Source organism: Psammomys obesus, unplaced genomic scaffold (genome assembly GCF_907164565.1).
Source record: "Psammomys obesus unplaced genomic scaffold, mPsaObe1.curated_primary_1811, whole genome shotgun sequence".
Classification (NCBI taxonomy): domain Eukaryota; kingdom Metazoa; phylum Chordata; class Mammalia; order Rodentia; family Muridae; genus Psammomys; species Psammomys obesus.
Genome location: NW_026585690.1, coordinates 831,030 through 851,282, shown reverse-complemented (window position 1 = coordinate 851,282; position 20,253 = coordinate 831,030). Strand labels below are relative to the sequence as shown.

Below are 20,253 nucleotides of genomic sequence, written 5' to 3'. Positions count from 1 at the left end.
TAGAACCCAGTGCTGGAGCAGTAGACCCCGGAGCTCACGAGCTGGCCGGTCCACACAAATTGAGGAGCTCCAGACCAGGTTCAATAAGAACCCCTGCGTCAAGAAGCAAGCTGGAGGGAGAGTGGCTGGAGAAGACACCGTGGAGGGCGAGGAGCAGCACCCAGCACCGCCCTCCCTGTGTGCGCTGTGGCCTAGGTGTGCTCACGCCCACGTGAGCACACCTGTGCACATGTCAGTCACCCTACACACATCATATGCGCACAGATTAAAATATGGGAGTAATGCTTCTAGGGAGTATCAAACAGTGTCCTGTAAAAATCTCCGGGTTATCTTTCTCGACCTCTTCTTGGAAAACGTTGATTCATTTTTGGCAAGAGGACTACAAAATGGTGCCGCCTTTCAAGTGTTCTGTCGAGCGTCGTGATTTTGAACGACATATCGATAATACTGACTTCCATCATTTTATTGTTTGTATCTGTTGGGGAGGATACAAGGGAAGAAGCTGAAAAACGGCAAAATGTCATGAGTCCTGGATCAGACCCTAGAAAAAGGACGTCAGTGGCAAACTTGGTCTGAAGAAGTTTAGTCAGTCACCTGGTGCCGTTGCTCAGCCCATGCTCTTGGTGATTGTATTACAGTTGCAAAAGATGTAAACGTTACGTGTACACGGAAGTGAGGGGATGGGGACCTTCTTTGTACCATATTTTAATAATGTTCTTATGTTTAAAATTATGCATCATGATTGCATAGCGCTTACGAAGATGATCAGGTTACAGTTAGATGCTATAAAAAAAACTAAAGGGCTTTACGTGACCCCTGACGACGGAAATTTGTGGAAATGGTGTCAGACAGTTCTGGAAGGGTGGTCCAAAGACGGTCACACTGCACATGACTTTAAAGAGAAGGGAATGCCGATGACAAAGGGACGTTTCCCAGTTACCTGAAATAGAGGCGGTTAGGGCAGAAAAGCTCTCCTGACCGGGAGCGGTCCATCCACCAGGCTGACTGTGACCACGTGCAAATGCTCCGAGTGTCAAGTCTGTGGCCAACTGTGGCAGTCGCTCAGCCCCGAGTGACCAGAGCCACGGTTGTGTGTGAAGATGTTTGTGGCTGGGCATGCCTTGGTTCCCAGGTCTGAAGTTTGTGCCGTTTTCTTTTAGAAGGTTTTGGTAATTTATTTTCTACATGTGTGAGTGTTTTGCCAGCATGTATGTCTGTGCACTAAGTACGTGTCTAGTGCCTGTAGAGCCCAGAGGAGGACATAGGGTCCCCTAGAACTGGAGTTAGAGCCACTGGGAAGGTGCTGGGAGTCAAACAGCAGTGCTTTCAACAACTGAGACATCTCTCTAGCCCTCTGTGCCATTTTCTTATGCCCAGTTTAAGAGTTCACTTTCCTAATGTGACCAGAGGCCCTGGTCCTCTGATGCCCTCCCCTGTACACTGTTCCCATTTGATGTATGTGGGTACAGAGGGGTGATTGAATATCATATGACTAGCAAACAAGTAGGTTGGGATCTCTGCTTGGGCATTTTTGCTCTTTGGTTTCAGTTTAGTGGCATAGCTGCATACTTTTTAAAAAACACACAGCAAAGCAGGGGTGTAAGGCATATAGTTGCATTACTCTGAAATGATGTAAAAATACAGTAAAATCAACATTTTTTCTGTCCCTTTTGAGAGAGCTTTGATCTCTATGCATGTCTTTTTTTATCTTGGTATTTAAATCACACACCACACAGACATACACACATATGTGAATATCCTAATCAGGTCTGGCAGCGCATGCCTTTAATCTCAACCCTGGGAGACAGAGGCAGGGGGACCTCTGTGAGTTAACGGCCAGCCAGGTGGTATGTATAGCTAACTAACAAAACTAACACAAGAACTAACAACAGCAAAACCCCAAAGCTTGCCGTGGCCCTGCAGAATGTTTAAAAGTGAAGAAAAGAGACAGCATGTGAATTGGGGTGGAGTGGACTTTTAGAAGTCCGAGGCACTCACTGAATAAGTCTGGCTGGTCTGTGACATGGACCAGAGCTGCCCCGAGTCGCCAGAGAAGCGGCCATGGGCTGCACATTACTCTGAGAATTAGTGAAATAGAAAGCCAGTAAAATGCATAGATTAGCACTTAGAGACTCGAAATTGTCACAATTTTAGGAATCAATCACTGTTGATTCATTCATATATTCAGACATATTCATCTTGGTCTTTCTGTTTTCTTGGGCAGAAAAAATACCCTAATTATTTAAGAGGTGAGAAAAGTAAAAGGAATTTCCTATCTATTTTTACATCTATCACAGAAATCATCTAATCTGCCGAAGGAGAAACTTACCGCAATTTTTCTGTGTGTAGTTTTATGGCATTTCCCCCTAGGTGCTGAGTTAAATTTTAAACAGAAACAACTCTTTTTTTTTTTTTTTTAAGAGGGTGGCATGTCACAGCACATACTTGCTCAAGAATATCCAAAGGTCATGGTTCTTTTAGTTCGTTCCCTCCCTCTCTCTTTCCTTTCTTTTTCTTTCTATATAGTCCAGACCGTGCCTCTAACTCATAATCCCCCTGCCTCAGCTTCCATGGCTGCCTCATGTTTTTCTTGTTTGTTTCATTTTCTTTGTTTTGTTTTTGAGACAGGGTCTCACTGTGTAGCCCTGGCTATCCTTGAACTCACAGAGACCTGCCTTTGCTTCCCGAGTGCTTGGATTAGTATGCAACCCCATGCCTGGATTGAGTTTTATTTTTTAATATCTGTATTATTTTTTTTTTAAAAAAAAGATTGTTTCTTGACGTTATCACTAAAAGAGTATCAGTTGGCCCTTTCTTGTTTTTCTTACTACGAACCTGTAAATAAATGGCTTTTTGTATATCTGTTCTCAGTTCGTTTCTCCATTTGTAGATATCTCAAAAGAAAAAGATAGGCCAGCTTTTGCCTGCCAATCAGCAACTGTACGTCCAGACAGCTCCGGGTTGAATGGACAATTAAGTCAAAGAACTAAGTGATGTGAACAATCTCGAAAACAAAATAGCTGAGTTTGGGAGCACTTAGGATGGAAGTTAAGAGAGAGTGCAAGCTCGCTACATAAGACTGGGAACCATGAAGTTAGCACGTGCTTGACGAAGACATGAGGGCACAGAGTGAGATATTAGCATGGTAGGTCATGCCAACATGAAGAGCTGTTGGTGCAGTGATGTGCAGAAAGTCTGTGAGTGGTCCTTAAACATTAGAACCCATTTTCCTAGAGATGCTAAAATAGTGACAGTTCACTTTCTGGAGTCCTTTAAATCAGGAATTTTGCCTGATAAATCATACTTCTCTCATTTGCCGTGTATAAAATGGAGAGAGAGCCTAAGCCGGAGATTGGCTTTGGATGTCTTTCTCAATCATTCTCCATCTTATTTTTTGAGACAGTCTCTTCACGAACCTGGAGATCACAGTTTGGCCAGGTGGGCTGAGCACCAACCTTCAGCGGTCTGCCTGTCCCCCCCTGCCCAGCACTGCAGGGACAGACACCACCAGGGCCAGCACATGCGTGTGTGCTGAGAACACAAAGTTCATGCCTGTAATTCCTGCCTTACAAAATGTCCCCGCTGTTTTTCTTTCACTTCGTACTCCCCTTATAAATATAAATACAAGGGGAGCAGAGATACGAAATACCATCAGGTGTCTTAGTTAGGGTTTCTGCTGCTGTGGTAAGGACCATGACCAAAAGCAGCGTGGGGAGGAAACGGTTTCTTTCCGCTCACAACTCTGCAATCACCCTCCACCAGCAGGGAAGTCATGGCAGGAGCTGAAGCAAAAGCCGTGGAGGAGTGCTTCACCCAACTTGCTCAGTAGGTTTGCTTATCCACCCAGGACCCCACCACCTGTGGTGAGCCTGGTCCACATGAATCACCAATGGAGAAAATGCCCTACAGGCTTGCCCCATTGGTTCAAGATCCCTTCTTCCTAAATGACCCGAGCGTGTGTCATATTGATGTTAAAAAAAAAAAAAAAACAATAATAATAATGAAAAACAAAACTCAAAAAGCCAGTGCTGCATAGTTCGGGGGCGGGGGAGGGGGAGTGTTTTAGCAAACAGGCTTGGAAGGGCTTGTGGGGAAGAGCCTGGGGGCTTCCTTTGTGAAAGGAGAACAGTGTTTCTGTGCCTTTCTTACCTGCTGCAGGTGGTAATAAGCCTTCCCCTCCCTCTCTTGCCCTCGCTGGGCTGCTCTGGGCTTTGGTCTTACCAAGGTAGGAACCACTGCGTTCTGTTCAGTATCATGTTACTCAGCAGTATTGGCTGGTTTGATTTTTTTTTTCTAATGTGCTGTTCTTATGTCATCAGTGCCTGCAATTTTCTCCATCTTTTTCCTTGTCGCCATGCAAACAAATCGTCACATGTGGTATCACTAAGGCATTCAAGGAAAGCACTCACCCCCTTTTTGCGCTGAGCATCTTTTCGAGCCACTAAGTGGTGTTGGGAGAGTGGTGAGCAGAATAGACTATAAAGGGAGCTACAGAGCGGGTGTCCGTCAGACAACTTTGTGTCTGATGTTCCTGGGGTAGCTCTATGGCAGCCTTCTTAGTAACTAGAAATAAAAGCTAACGAAGTAGTATGTAAATCTGGCATTGGAGAGGGAGCTTGCCAAAAAGTTCCTTTGAGAGAGAAAGCCATTACCGGTCCCGAGACAAGTAAGAACGCTACCAGACTCCCTCTGGTCACCATCTGCCACCCTCCCCAGGGATTGTCCCCGATAGTTTTGCTTCCTCTCTTCTAAAAGCTAATGTTTCTCGTTTCAAGGGGGAACACATCGACACGTCTAAAAAGGCAGTAAGTTATCTTTAGTTTTCTTTAAGTTTGGCCGATGTTCCCACAACAGTTACTTCTTGGTGGTTTCCAGCTTTGGGAACAGAGGCAATAATTATAGCATTACAGCGTCCACGGGGCCACAGGGAAGAGCTCTAGCCATTCCTTCATGCTATGTGGGGGTTCACATGCTCAGAAGTGCATTAAAGAAGACACTGTCCTGGCTGAAAGTAAAGTCCTTTCTGTGCTCTGTCTCTCCCCTTATTTTCTGTCCTTGGTCCATAGGCCCTAATTTTTTTGGACTCCTACAGCTGAAAACAAATTAGGGTAGCTTGTTTTCCGCCTTGTCTTGTATTATCTAGAGAAAGAAGCTTTGCAGCTAAAAGTGATCAGATCGGAGTCGGGCATGGGGGTTCACTCTTTCAGTCCTAGCACTCTGGCAGAAGTAGGTAGATCTCTGAATTCAAAGCCAGCCTGGTCTACAGAGCAAGTTCCAGAACAGCCAGGGCTGCAGAGAGAAAGCCTGTCTTGAAAACAAACAAACATCATCATCAACAACAAAAAGATTGAATTGTAGAGGACAACAGAGGCTCCAAGAGGTCAACCTAGTCTGCACAGCAACTTTCCCACCAGCCTAGACTACAGAGACCCTATCCCAGCGAGCCAAAGGTGGGGAGGAGGCCTTTCTTGTAGCCACATTTTAAGAAAAAGAGAAGAGAAACGAGCGAAATTAATATTACTAATTCTATCATATTTAACCCATTGTATCTAAGGGGCATACTAACTTCCTTTACTGCGTTTGAATCCTTTAAGGATTTTATACTGACAGCCCTTAGCATTTGCATACTAAAGTTTCACCCCAAATAAATTGACCTGTATTTAGACTTCATGAAATGTCAAGCTCAAAAATAGATGCAAAGCCCTCCATTGTTCCACATACTGAACACTTTCCAGGACACCCATCATAGCTTTAAAATTAAATAGAACTGAAGGACCCGAAACATTTCAGTTTCCCTCTTCACCCTGTCACTTTCAAAAAGCTCTCAGTGGGCACATCGTGCCTTGGGGGTAGAGAGGCGGTTACCCCTCTCCTCTGGGTGGAAGTGGAGTTTTCCTCCATCAAACTCCACCAGCTTCCTCCCTCCCGATCCTGTCCTTGCTTGGACTGTCAGGGAGCCTCACGTGACTCACTCTGTTTAATACAAAACGCCCTCAGTTCCCACACTGCATACTCCTAATCCTGCTCATTCCGTGGGGATTTTTATCTCTCTGCTAATTTAGTATCTGATTGACTGCCTCCTTCCTCCTCCTCCACCACTTGTTGGCTGTAAGTTCCCCGGAGCGGTATCTGTTTCGTTTACTGATACAGCTCAGCGGCTGTGGCTCAGGAATACGGGATTTAGCTCAGCGGCTGAGCGCCTGCTGGCCTTGCCTATAGTCTCCAGCACTGGATTAGATTTCCTGGGTTAATCGTTATAAAGCTTGTTCTGTTGTCAGTAAGTAGATGCTCCACTCAGTAAAATCCAGAAAGACTTAAAAACATGGCAGACTAAGTTTCTCTTAAAATGCAGCTTGAGTGTGTTCTCTGTAGTTCCTGCTATTTAAGCTGGAAACAGTGGACAGAAGAATGAGGCGTGGGGAAATATTTATGATTTAGTTAGTAAGACAGGAATCAGCTCAGAGTGAGGATGTGAAAAGGCCAAATTCTGTTCCCCAAATTAGAAAACTGACTTTAAATTTGTGCTGCATGTATTCTTTCTCACTAAGTATTTCAGTTACATGCTTCTGTATCACTGTTCGACAGGAGTGACGTGGAGAGAACGGCAAGTAGGAAAAGCAAAATACTATGAAACTTGCACTTAAAAATGTGCTTGAAGCCGGGTGTAGTGGCACATGCCTTTAATGCCAGCACTCGGGGAGGCAGAGGCAGGCCAGCCTGGTCTACAGAGTGAGTCCAGGACAGCCAAGGCTACACAGAGAAACCTTGTTTAAAAAAATGAAAAAAGAAATTATTGAAGGGTAATTATTTTAAAACTAGAATTGTATAGAAAGCTTAAAAGAAAAAGAAGAAGAAGAAGAAGAAGAAGAAGAAGAAGAAGAAGAAGAAGAAGAAGAAGAAGAAGAAGAAGAAGAAGAAGAAGAACTGGCTTACAGTTTCAGAGGTTTAGTCCATTGTCATCATGTCAGCGTCCAGTCAAAGAAGGTGCTGGAGAAGAAGCTGAGAGTTCTGCATCCTTTTCCCCCCCAGTGCAAATGACAAAACTTTATTGTAATCAAGCTGTCGATGATCAGTCAGGGCAGCAGAACAGACTTGGCAGCTGAACGGTGACCCTCAAGGGACATTGTATGGCTTTTTTTTTTTAATGATTTTATTTATTTATTTTAATGTATACAGTGTTCTGACTGCATGTGCACCTGTTCGTCAGAAGAGGGCACCAGATCTCAGATGGTTGTGAGCCACCCTGTGGTTGCCAGGATCTGTACTCAGGACCTTTGGAGGAGCAGCCAGTGCTCTTAACCCCTGAGCCATCTCTCCAGCCCCTGTACGGCTTGTTTAAAGGCTAAAACCATAACGCCAGGGGAAGCAGGGTGGGCTGAGGCACTGTCCAGTCATGTTTGACATTAGGGGCTGAGCAAGAGAGTTTACACCATGTTGCTCTGTGGAGGTCAGAGGACACCCCGCAGGAGCTGCTTCCCCCATCGGGTGATACTGGAAGCTAAACTCCAGTTATCGGGCTTGGCAGCAAGCACTTTAACTACTCAGTCATTTGCCAGTTCAGAGTGGTATATAAAATTTCAACCATGTTTACATTTCGGGACATTAACACAGCACCCGTATTTTAGCTATCACAAGGTAGCAGCACTGTATTCATTGTGTATATGGCATAGGGATAACAGCCTGCATTTGAAATTATTGAATAGGCATTGTTTTCTCTACCTGCGTGAAAGTCAGGTTTGCCTGTTTTGGGGGAAAAGCTAGAGAATTCTCAAGGACTTGAAAAAGAAAAAGCTGTTGTCTCGCTCACACAGGAAATTGCAAAGTGCCAGAGGCAAGGACAAAGGTTCTCTCCAGCTTTCTGGAAATGAAGACTGCCATGATGGGACAGCTAGATTTCCTTTCTTTTCTTTTCTTTTTTTTTTCCTTTTATTGGAAACGTATTGAAAAAATACAATATATTCTGATTACAGTTTCCCCTTTGCCTACTCCTCCCTCTTCCTCCCCATTTCTGCTCCACACACTTTTTGTCTCTCCACAGAAAAACGGTCATCTAAGGAATAATAAGTCAAAATCAGATAAAACAGAATGTGGCGAAAACAACCAAACAGAAAAAAAAAAACAAAGAGAAAGCACACACACAAGAAATGCACAGTGGCACACACACACACACACACACACACACACACACACACACACACACACATTCAGGAATCCCATAAAAACCAGAAGCCACAATATATTCTCAAAGGACCTTGCCTTGTTTCTGATTTTAGTATAATTGCTTTGGGTTTCTCTCCATTTAAGTTGATGGTGGCTATGAGCTTGCCATAAATCGCCTTTATGATGTTTAGGTATGCTCCTGAATCCCCGATCTTTTTAGAACTTTTATCATGAAGAGGGGTTTGGTTTTTGTCAAAAAGCCTCTTCTGCGTGTAATGCGACTATCATTTGTTTTTGTCTTTCAGTTATTTATATTACATTTATTGGTTTTCTATACTGAACCATCCCTGCTGCTCTAGCATGAAGCCTACTTGATCATGATGGGTGATCTTTTTGATGTTTTATAGAATTCCGTTTGAAAGTATTTTATTGAGAATTTTTATATCTATGTTCGTGGGAGAGATCAGTCTGCAATTCTCTTTCTTTGTTAGGTCTTTGTGTGGTTTAGGGATCAGAGTGACTGTGGCTTGGTAACTGGGCAATGTTTCTTCTGCTTATATTTTGTAGAATAACTTGAGGAGTATTGGGGTTAATTCTCCTTTGTAAGTTTAGTAGAATGCTGCACTAAATCCACCTGGCCTTGGGCTTTTTTGGTGGGGGGAGGGGCATGGCTGGAAACTTTCAATGAGTGCTTCTATTTCACTAGGTGCTATAGGTCCATGTATATGGTCAATTTTGTAGACAGTTCCATGAACTTCTGAACAAGTGGTACACTTTTTTGAGTGGATGAAATGTTATGAGAATATCTGCTAGGTCTATTTGGTTGAGGATGTCAGTTAGCTCCAGCAATTCTCTGGATAGTTTTTATCTGGATGACCTGTCTATTGGTGAGAGTGTGGTATTAAAGTCTCTCACTGTTAGCATGTGAGTGTCAATACGTGATTTTTAGCTGTAGTAGTGTCTCTTCTAAAAACATGGGTGCCTTTGTGTTAAGGGTGCCTTTTCATGTTAAGAATGCAAAGTCTTCTTGAAGTTTGCTTTTGATAAGTGTGTAGTGTCCTTCCTCATGTCTTCTGATTAGTTTTGGTTTGAAGTCTAATTTCTTAAATATTAAAATAGCTACAACGGTTTATTTCTTAGGTCTGTTTGCTTAGAATACCTTTTTCCATCCTTTTATTCTGAGGTAATGCCTCCCCTGCTGTTAAGTTTTATTTCTTGGATGCACCAGAAAGATTGATCCTGTTTTTTAATCTCATCTGTTAGTCTGTGTCTTTTTATTGGGGGATTGAGACCATTGATGGTGAGTTATTGATGAACACTGTTTCTGTTATTTTTTTTTTTTCTTTGTGGTGGTGTGGGTTCCTCCCCATTTTCTTTTGACTTGCTTGTCTGAAAGCATTTATTCCTTGTGTTTTCTTGGGCGTGGTTAGCCTCTTCAGGTTGAAATTTTTCTTCCAGTGCCTTCGGTAGGACTGGATTTGTAGATAGATAGTGCTTAACTTTGGTTTTTATCTTGAAATATTTTTCTTTCTCCATCTATTGTGATTCAAAGTTTTGCTGGGTATAGTAGTCTGGATTGGCATCTGTGTTCTCTTAGAACATCTATCTGTTCATGTCCTACTGGATGTTAGAGTCTTCATTGAGAAGTCAGATGTTACTCTAATAGGTCTGTCTTTATATGCCTCTTGTTTTTTTGTTTTTTTTTTTCCATGTAGCTTGCAATAGTCTTTCTTTATTCTGTAAGTTTAGTGTTTTGATCATTATTCGATGAGGGGAATTTCTTTCTTGGTCCAGTATGTTTGGTGTTCTATTTGCTTCTTGCACTTTAATAGGCATTTCCTTCTTTAGGTTAGGAGAATTTTCTCCTATGATTTTGTTGAACATATTTTCTTGTGCCTCTGACCTGGATTTCCTCTTCTTCCTCTATTCTTAGATTTGCTCTCTTCAGAGTTTCCCTAATTTCCAAGATGTTTTGTGTCAGGAGATGTTATAATTTAGCAGCTTCTTTGACTGAAGTATCCCTCTCTTCTATTGTGTCTTCCATACCTGAGGTTCTCTCTTCCATCTCTTATATTCTGTTGGTGAGGCTTGCCTCTGAGTTTCCTGTACAGGTTCCTAAAATTGCCATTTCCAGTTTCCCTTCAGTTTGGGTTTTCTTTTTTGATTCTATTTCTACTTGCAAGTCTTGAACTTCTCTCTTCATTTTGTGCCACTGTTTGTATTTTCATATATTTCTTTAGGGATGAATTCATGTCCTCTCTAAGGACCTCTAACATATTCATAAAGGTTATTTGAAAGTCCTTGTCTGGTGCTTCAACTATATAGCATTTCTCAGGACCTTCTGTGGTAGCGTTTCTGGAATCTACTGAAGACATAGTGTCCTGGACATTATTGTGTTTTTACCCTGGAGTCTAGGCATGTAGGTTTAGGATGACTGTAAACCTAGGTGCTGATATCTAGTCTGGTCTTTGTTGGGTTGGTACTCCGTTCCCTGGTTCCTTGGTTTCTTTTGCCATCTCTCTGGTCTTAGGAAAGGGTTGTGGCTGTGTGTTGTCCACTAGGGGGCGCTTCTGAGTCCATGCAAGTGTGGCCATGGGGGGTTCCAGTTAGAATGTGTTTCTTGGTATTGAGAGCTGACACTTAAGAATGGCTACAGCCCCTCTGCCCCGACTTGTAGCAGATCACACAAATCGCCATTGCAGAGACCAGGTTAACATCCAGACCACTAGAAAACAAACTACAGTTTTCCCAAGAATCAGAGTACCACAATGTTGTTTTAATGGGAGGCCAGACAAAAAATTAAAAATATGTTTCTCTGCATTGAAATCAGCTTAGTTCAGAAATCTCTTTGTCCACAAATGCTAAAAACATGAATTTTCCCAGTGAAAACATAGTTAGATGAGACAATCCCCGACTAAGACTTAAATTCAGAGTTCTCTCTGCTTTAGAGTAGAGCCAGAGTCCAGGCCTTGAATGGAGCGATCCTGTTCTGATGCTGCCCTCTGGTGGTCGGTGACATAAGTACATGCCACGGCACATCCTTGTTTGTGCACGTGATAATAAATGAATGTGTAAATAAGATAAATACAATTATTTAAAAAAAAAACAGCTCTTTTTTTTTTGAGATGGTATTCACATATCATAAAATTTACCTAATTAAAATATTTAGTTCTCAGCTGGGCATAGTGGCATATGCCTGTAAACCCAGCACTCGGGTTGGAGGCAGGAGGATTGTGAATTTGAGGCTAGCTTGAGCTACCCAGCACACCTGAGACCGTTGTTGCTGTCACCTTTTAGAGCTTCTGAGACATGATGTGTGTGTGCACGTTCAAGCATTTGGTATGCTAGGACGTCAATCGCCAGAGACCGCACGCTGGGTCTGCGATAGCATTCAAGTGACACAACAGCGCAGGGCCCAGCTGTGACGGCAGGGAGTAGACACTTCACCTGCCCTTTCAAAATACTTGATCGCTAGAAGCTGAGGAGAGGGCCCGGTTGGTCAACTCCTGGCTGCAGAGGCATGCGGCCGGAGCTTGCATCCTCAGCGCTCATATAAGAAGCCAGGCATGGTGCCTTGTGTCTGTAACGCTAGCCATGGGAAGGCAGAGACAGGAAGTCCCCTGAGACGTGCCGGCCACCTGGATCGACCAGCTCCAGGTTTACTGAGAGGTCCTTTCTCAAAAGAGAAGGTGGAGAGAACAACTCAGGCAAACACTTGGCATCAACCTTTGATCTAGACACACTCAGAGAGAAGGACAGACAGAAAGAGAAGAGTCAGGGACAGACAGACAGAGAGACAGAGACAGACAATCAGAGAAACACATGTGGATTCTTAAAAAAATGAATCATAGCCAGGCACAGTGGTGCACACTTGTAACCCCAGCACTCTGGGAGCAGAGGTAGGCAGAGCCCTGTGTGTTCGTGGCTAGCCTGGTATACAAAGTGAGTCCAGCACAGCCAAGGCTACACAGAGAAATTCTGTCTCAGAAAACAAAAACAACAACAAAAAACCTTTATTTGTACATTCTGGGAAGGTTTTACCCTAGCTTTGAATACGAAGTTTATTGCTTATTACAGCTGGGTTCAGTCAAAGGGCAGAACTGGCGGCCTGTGTTGAAGCTGTCCTGTTCTGATCTCCTTTGACATGGACTCCAACCCTGTGTCATGAAAGTGTGTGTTGTTGGTTCTGTTGAATGGAGACCTTAGCCTGAATAGAGTATTATGGTATGAGTCTGTCCACTCATAGAAGACACTATTTCAATATTAAATATACAGAACTTGGAGCTAACTAAATTCCTTAGTGCAAAATAAATCAAACTTGGGGGAATGTTAAGGAGTTGGCTCAAAGGGTCTCCCCGCAAGTCACAACGGAAAGCAGGCAAAGGCTTGAAAATGTTCTTCCTGTGGCCTCAACCAGTGGCTGCCCAGCTGTGGAATGCGGGCCTCTGTGTTCCCTGCTAAATCTGCTCCGAGAGGTGGCTCTCTTCCGTCTCTGAAAGTAAGTGCCTGTTTTAATCAGAATACCAGTCTTACCAATAAGCAAAAGTCACACACATCACCCCGATGCCAGAGGATGATGAGAACGGCAGTTTGTATGTGGTCACAGGTGACAAACCAGACATAAGAAATCAAGGCAGCAAGCGTACATAGTCTGAGCCAATGCACAAGTAAAGAAAGCAAACACCAATAAATGAAAAGCACGGTGCAAATTTAATGCTGTTATAAACTCTGAAAGTTTTCCCCTTACTTGGGACACAATTGAGCAGTGTAGCTATAAATAACAGTGCTGATAAATAATTTAAAGACTGGTTTCTGGGTCTTTGTTTCTTTTTTAATTTTACGTGTGGAGATATTTTGCTTGCAGTGCCCGTGGAGGCCAGGAGAGGGCATCAGACCCTCTGGGACTTAAGTTAAAATGGTTGTGTGGCTCCATCTTCATTACATTTTTGCTCAGTGACAAAACACCACGACCAGGGCAACGTATAAAAGAAAACATTTGATTTGGGGTTCGTGGTTCCAGAGGATGGAGTTCACGGCAGAAATCGTGGCAGCGGGCAGCGCCTCATGGTGCTGGAGCTGAGGGCTTACATCTGATCCACAAGCATGAAGTAGATGGGAGACTGGGCCTGACGTGGGATTTTGAAACCTCAAAACCCATCCCCAATGACACACTTCTGTTGGCACTACTTTTAAAATCTGTCTTAATGGGGTTCCTTATGCCTTTACCTCCCTTTCACCAAACCCCCAATACTAGGCAGGAGAGAAAGCAGGTTAGAAGGGACAGAGGACATAGACCTCTTTACTTCTTTTGGCTGGGCAGGGTTGTTGGGTTCTTTGGGGCAATACCAATTTCAGCAGTCTGAGTACCCAGCAGTCCAGCAACAGCAAAGAGCAAACAAACCAGCAGTCTACTTCTTTCTCTGACCATCTCCTTGAAGGATCTCTTTCTCTCTCTCTCTCCAACCATCTCCTCTAAGCATTTTTTTCCTCTCCTTCTCAGAGTGTCTCATCTCTCTATCTCTGGACTCTGGTATTAATACCCTCTCAGCTCCTCAGAATTAAACTAATGGCAGCTGGCAAAGACAACAGCCCTCTCCGAGTCACACAAGACTGTTATCAGCTGGCAAAGAGTGTGATCCTCTCTGAGCCACATGAGGCTGTTATCATCTGTGGGCAAACCAAAGGCAGCCGCAGAGCCCACACTTGAGATACAGAACAAAAACAAGTTTACATACCACAACTGAGTCTTTAAAGAAACCAAAAACTTCTACTACATATCTCCTCTAATAAGGCCACATCACCCAGTCCTTCCCAAACAGCTCTACCAACTTGGGACCAAGCATTCAAATATATGAGCCCATAGGAGTCGTTCTTGTTCAGACGACAAACAGCTGCCACGTGGGCTCTGATAATCAAACCCATCTCCTCTGCAAGAGGAACCAGTGCTCACAGCTGCTGAGCCATTTCTCTAGTCCCAAAGACCAACTTCTTAATGTGCTTGCTGTGTTAGTACTAAGTTCTGAGATCCGATCTCCACCTCACATAGAAATCTAGGAGTTGTGATGTGCGTCTGTAAATCCCAGCATGGCGCAGAGACAGGAGGGTCCCTGGAACTCACTGGCCAGCCTTCCCAGCCAAGTCATTTTAGGTTCAGTGAGGAACCCTGCCTCAAAAAATGAAATAGAGAGTGAATGAAGACGACACTTCTGCAAGAGCAGAAGCCCTTAACCACTGAGCCATCTTTCCAGACTCATTTTCTCTCACTTTTGAACTCTATATTAGTCATGTAATGTGTAGATGCTTATGTTTCATGTCAAACTTTGTTTTTGAGGTTTGCCTGCATAGTTATATATGTGAGAGTTTATTCATTTTAAATACAATGTAAAATTTCAGTGTATAAACATATTCCACAGTTTATTCCATTTGGAGATATTCTGAGTAGTCATTATCAGCCTTCTATTCATGTATCTCTGTTGGTATAATGTTCTTTTAAAATCTGTACACCTTACCCTTGTTCATTCAAATGCTGATTTCTCCCCTCCCCTCTGGTTTCAATCCAGATATTGCATTGTGATACTCATTCTAAGCATCCTGTCTCAACTCTTGTGTAAACAGGCAAAAATAAAGCAACTAGACACAATGTTGAGCTGGGAGGAGCCAGAGGACAGGAAAGAGGGGAGGAGCTAGAGGGCAGGAAATGAGTGGGTGGAGAAGGGGCAAGAGGAGAGCTAGGAAAGGAAGCTGGAGGAGAGATCTGGGAACCTATGTGGAGAGATGGACTGGACCTAAGATTTCACAAAAAGCAAGTATAATGTGGGAAATCTAAATGTTAGGAAATTATGAGGACTTGGAAGTTTAGGATGGAGTAGCTATTGCCCAGCATTGTGTTCTAGGTTAATTAAATAAACCCAGTCTCTGTGTGGTGATTTGGTTAGACAGCTGATTAGGATTACCAGAAGATAATTAATAGTAAATGTTAAATGTCACCTACAACATATCTCAATGTTATATACATATATAACATATATGTATATATATATATATGTTATATATGTATATAACATTTATAAACGTATATATATAACATATAAAACATAACATACATATGTTATGTTTCATTATTGTGGCAGTGTTATCTAACCTGCTATCACAATCAGATAAAGACGGGACACCTGTTAGATTTTTATAATCGCCTCATGTTCACCTGGGGCTGGGCAGACACTCCGCCTACGCTCTCACAGCTTCCGGCCCCATCCAATGCCATCCACCTTAACCATTCCTATCTGGCCCATCTCCCATCCATAATCCCATGAATACTAGCTTATCTTTCATCTGGATCGATTTTTTCCACACCACAGTTGGGGTCCTTCCCCCCCTCCTGGCCCACATAGTTCCTTTTCCACGCTAACCCATCGTGGTTTCCTCCTCTCTCCTCCCTTCCCATCTGTCTCTTCCCATGATTCTCTTCTCCCCAAAGCCCAGGAACCTTAGCCATGCCTACCTCATTCTGCCCTGCCCAAGGTTAATCCTTTCAATCAGCCAATCAGGAATAATTTCTGAGGCAAGGTTAAACAGCAACACTTGGAGTACATGACAATTTGCTTATAAACACTACAAATCTCTGGGGGCAGGCAAATAATAAATACGAAGCATCAGACCGTACTCCAACAGTTTTCTCTAAGAAAGCGGGCTGACCCAGCCATGAGGAGCAAGCCAGTAAGCAGCACCCATCCGTGGCCTTTGTATCAACCTTCAGAATCATGACCAGTTTTGAGTTCCTGTCCTGACTGCCTCCCATGGTAAACAGTGATGTGGAAGTGTAATCCAAACAAATCCCTTTCTCCCCAGGTTGCTTTTGGTCACAGTGTTTCTTCACAGCAATAGAAACTGTGCGACAGCACCTCCAGGTTGTCTTTATCCGTAATCACTGATGGTTGCACATATTCTTCAGCATTGTTAACTTTGCCCTGAGCGCTGTTTGAGTTAGGGTTTCCGTGGCTGTGATACAAAGCAACTTGCAGATACAAGAGTTTATTTCCTCTCAGACTTGCAAGAACAGTCTGTCACTAATGGAATTTAGGGCAAGAACCCAAGCAGGCCAGGAACCTGGAGGCAGTTGCTGATGCAGAGGCCATAGAAAGTGCTGCCTACCCGTTTGCTCCTTGTGGCTTGCTCAGCCTGCACCCTTGGGCCAGGGATAATGCCACTTCACAGCCACCTGGGCCTTCCACCTCAATCAAGAAAATATACCACAGGCCAGTCTTGGGGGGGGGACGACACAATTTTCTCAGTTGAGGTCCCCTCTTGCAAAATGACTCTAGCTTGTGTCAAGTTGGCAAAACCAGTTAGCACCTGTGCCTTATTCAAAAGGGTTGTGCGTGCAAGCACTGCCAGCTCCCTTCCTTGTCAGCATTCTCGTTGGGCTTTCGTTGGCCTTTGTTTATTCCGAGCACTTGTTACCAGCCAGTGTCTGGGTCCATGCGCATACCAGCTTATTTTCCTAGACTGTAAATGCTCTTCGGTACTTTCCTTAGTGGTGAAAACCGTCACTGTTGACATGTTTAACAAACGATCCCTGTTCATTACCGGTGTCAGCTAATAAAGGACAGTCCAGTCCCTCTGGCATGTGAACGTCAAAGAGTCAGTGTTGGGAAGTGACTTCCTTCTGTGAAGGGAGCCCAGCGCTGGGCTCTGACCTGAGTGTGCTCCGTGCCAAGGGCACTACTGTGGATTCCTAGGCCTCCTGGAGATTTAAAGTGTTAACAGCAGCGGTTCCAGGGCAGTGTGGGGACCAGATATAAATAGCAGAACACAAGTTGGGTAACGCGCCACTGCCAAGCTACCGCTAGGGGTGTTATAAAAAGAGAAGCATTCCCAGGCTGCTCTCACTGTCAACAACATCCCATCCTGGAGGGGAGAGCGCCACAGCCGAGTGAGAATCGGCCTGAGATTGGGCATCCTTTAAACTCACTGCAAAGGCATAAACGCCAGGTAAACATTCTGATTTATTTGCAGCCAGGCCACAGAAATGAAGACCAGGGAACCCCTGGCCCACAGCTGGCTTGGCACATGCCGCCTGTGTTGTATTCCTTATACTTTGAGAGGGGAGTTTGACACAGAGTAGCATTTTAAAATAACTACAGATACTTTACTAGTATTATTACTTATAAAACAGTATTGATATTTTAATAATTAAAAGAACTGCTTGAAGCCTGGGGCCAAAAGAATTATAAAAAGGAAGGCTATCTCTCCTTCCCCTATGCCATTCATTCCCTCTTTCAGACTCTAGAATATGGTGATTGGTGAAAACAGAGGAAAATACTGGTTTTATTTGAGTTACAGCAATGTCAGCTTCCTTGGCGCATACGTATGTGGGAGACTGAAGGCCAACAGCCTGAACCACTTTGAACTCAGTATGTGAGCAGCTCTGGATAACTTCGGCCCGTGAGGATTCTTGCCCTCCTGGCTACCCTTTATGCTGTTACAAGTGCTGGAATGGATAGTGGACACCCTGCCAGTAGGATGATAGAATCCTGTTAGAATCACTGCCTTCCCCGGGCTCCCTAATCTGTCTCTAACTCCAGAACGTTACACACTTGTTTAACCTCTGGCTGATTTCGAAGAGCTGGAGGAAGGTGGTCGGTCACCTCAGGCCGTCAGCTCTGTATGCTGCTTCCCACCCAAATGGGCATGTTCAGACTTGCAAAGCAGGTGGAAGAGCAGAAGCTGGGCATGGGAAAACTTCTGGACAGTTCTCAGAAAATGGGCTTGGGGTGGGTTTAGTTTGTGCTGTGTCCTGTGCGTGCTCAGGGGAGATCTAGAGATAGGGAAAAAATGTGCCTAGGCATGAGTGGCTGTGGCGGGAGAGGGGTGTCTAGAGTTGTGGGAAGGTGGGCAGACTTGATCTCGGAAGCACTGAAGTTCGCTGAAGTTTCACGCTGTCATTTCTAGAACCAAGTGTTAGACTTCTAGATAAAATCAAATGGCTCTTGCAGCCATAGGAATGTATTTGACAATCACTTTGACCATCACAGTATGAATGAATATATACATACACACACACATATATATCATCATGTTATCTCTCTGTGTTTCCCTAAACCTCTTTGTTACGTCTACTGAATTAAAACTTCTCATTCTAATTTAGAAGAGAAAAATGAAGATGGGACATTTTGAAATGGTCACCACGCTGCTGGCAGCCACAGTTCTCATGGACATCTTCCAGGTAATGTTGGGAATGGAAAGCATGTGCTGACTGGGAAGGGAGCCCTGTAGAAACCTGCCTGAGGCATCTCTGTGGACTGACAGAAGGCAGGTCAGGCAGGCTAACCTGTTGTAAGAAGCTTTTCCTTCATTTTGCAGGTGACACATCTGTTAAGTGTAGAAAGTTAAGAAGTTAAAATTACGAAAAGAGGACAGAAAAGTTCATCCATCAGCTCCCTCACTCAAAGAGAGAGGCTCGGAGGAATTAGTGTAGATAGCCTATATGGCTTCTCTCTGCGAGTATAATTTATTTAAAAATATATTAATATTGTACATAGTACTTTTAACCTTGCCCTCAAGTAATACTTCACAGCATTTTCATGCCAATAAATATTCTGGAAATATCATGTGTTCTCCAAATAATGCCACAATGTTTGATTCCATGTTTGTTATTAAACTACGTAATGACTATTTCCTTGTTGCCTTTTTACTGACAGGAATTTTATCATTTTATTTGCTATTCATTTTTTTTTTAAGATTTATTTTATGTATGTGAGTTCTCTATCTGCGTGCCAGAAGAGGCATCAGATCCCAGTACAGACGGTGGTGAGCCACCATCTGATGCTGGGAATTGAACTCAGGGCCTCTGGAAGAACAGACAGTGCTCTTAACCACTGAGCCACCTCTCCTGCCCCCACTGTTCAATATTTGAAAACTGTAACACATTTCACGTATCTCTGGTATAAACAGGTATCTCTGTTACCTGCATGTTCTGTCGTTGGTTCTTTCACTGGAGACCAATGCAACACACTTAAAAACATTTGGAACCACACACCTCATTGGTGTTTAGTGTCCTGTCGGTGTCGTCCAACAGTAACTTCGGCACTGCATGGTGTTTTCATCACTCCCTAAAGAGGTGCTTTGCTTATTGGAAGTCAACGTCACTCCCCCCCTTCCCCCCAATGCTCTGGCAACCAGCGAGGTTTCTGGACATTTTAGCGGAGTGGAACCTGACAGCATATGACCTTTTGTGCGTGGTTTGCTTGGCATACCGTTTTCAAAGTCCCTTCATGTTGTGGCATATATCAGCATCCCATCCTTTCCATAGTGAACACCAACGCCATTACATGGCCGTGACACATCTTGCTTATCAGTAAGGAAACTGGGTTGTTCCACTTTAAGGCGACTGGGAAAGAGTATTGCCAGGAACATCTGTGTATGGGTTCCTGTGGATGCTTTCAGTTCTTTTGTAGAATCGTTGCTCTCTGGGGACTGACGAGAGCGCTGTTGCTAGCCCTACGAGGTAGTTATGTGCCTGGTGCTATGTAAGTGACTATGAATTAGCCGGCGCCATGCTACACGGCACGACAGAATTTTCCATTATTCGAGTGTATGTTTCACTTGGGTGTATATCTAGAGTAGTGTCACTGGGTCAGAGCATAACTTCATGTTTAACTCCTTGCAGTCCTGCTCAAGTGGCTTCCAGGCTGGCTGCGCTTGGCAGCTCGCCCCAACACAGAGCCAGGGCTGGTCCAGCTGCCTCCTGCTTACTTGTGATTTTCCTGTTTTGCCCTTGTTTTTCAAATTTTATATATTTATTCATTTATTTTTGAGACAGGGTATCCTGTGTGGCCTGGGTAGTCCTGGATTTTGTAGAACAGGCTGGCCTTGAGATCCACCCATCTCTGGGATCACAGGCGTGGGCCGCCACACCCCAGCTGCCCTTGTTTCTGTGTCTTCATTACTTTCATTCTAATGGGTAGGAAGTGGTGCCCTGGGTGGTTTTCACTTGCCTTTTAAGTATTGGTTTGCAACACATCATCTTAACAAACTTATGTTTTTTTATTTAGTTGGTTCCTCTTCTGAAACACCAAGGTCATTTCCACATAT

At 43.9% G+C, this 20,253-nt stretch overlaps 1 protein-coding gene across 5 annotated transcripts in view; it reads left to right on the top strand.

Annotated features, from left to right (window-relative positions):
* Positions 1-20,253, top strand: part of Art3 (ADP-ribosyltransferase 3 (inactive)) — an 89,164-nt gene that overhangs the window by 45,828 nt on the left and 23,083 nt on the right. For 4 of the 5 annotated variants that reach the window (XM_055595768.1, XM_055595787.1, XM_055595777.1 and 1 more), the window contains exon 2: positions 18,308-18,385. In XM_055595768.1, coding sequence (XP_055451743.1) covers positions 18,317-18,385 — 69 coding nt within the window. In that variant the 5' untranslated portion in view covers positions 18,308-18,316. Of the gene's footprint in view, positions 1-17,083; positions 17,152-18,307; positions 18,386-20,253 lie in introns of those variants that run through there. The other variant, XM_055595758.1, reaches the window with a different exon arrangement.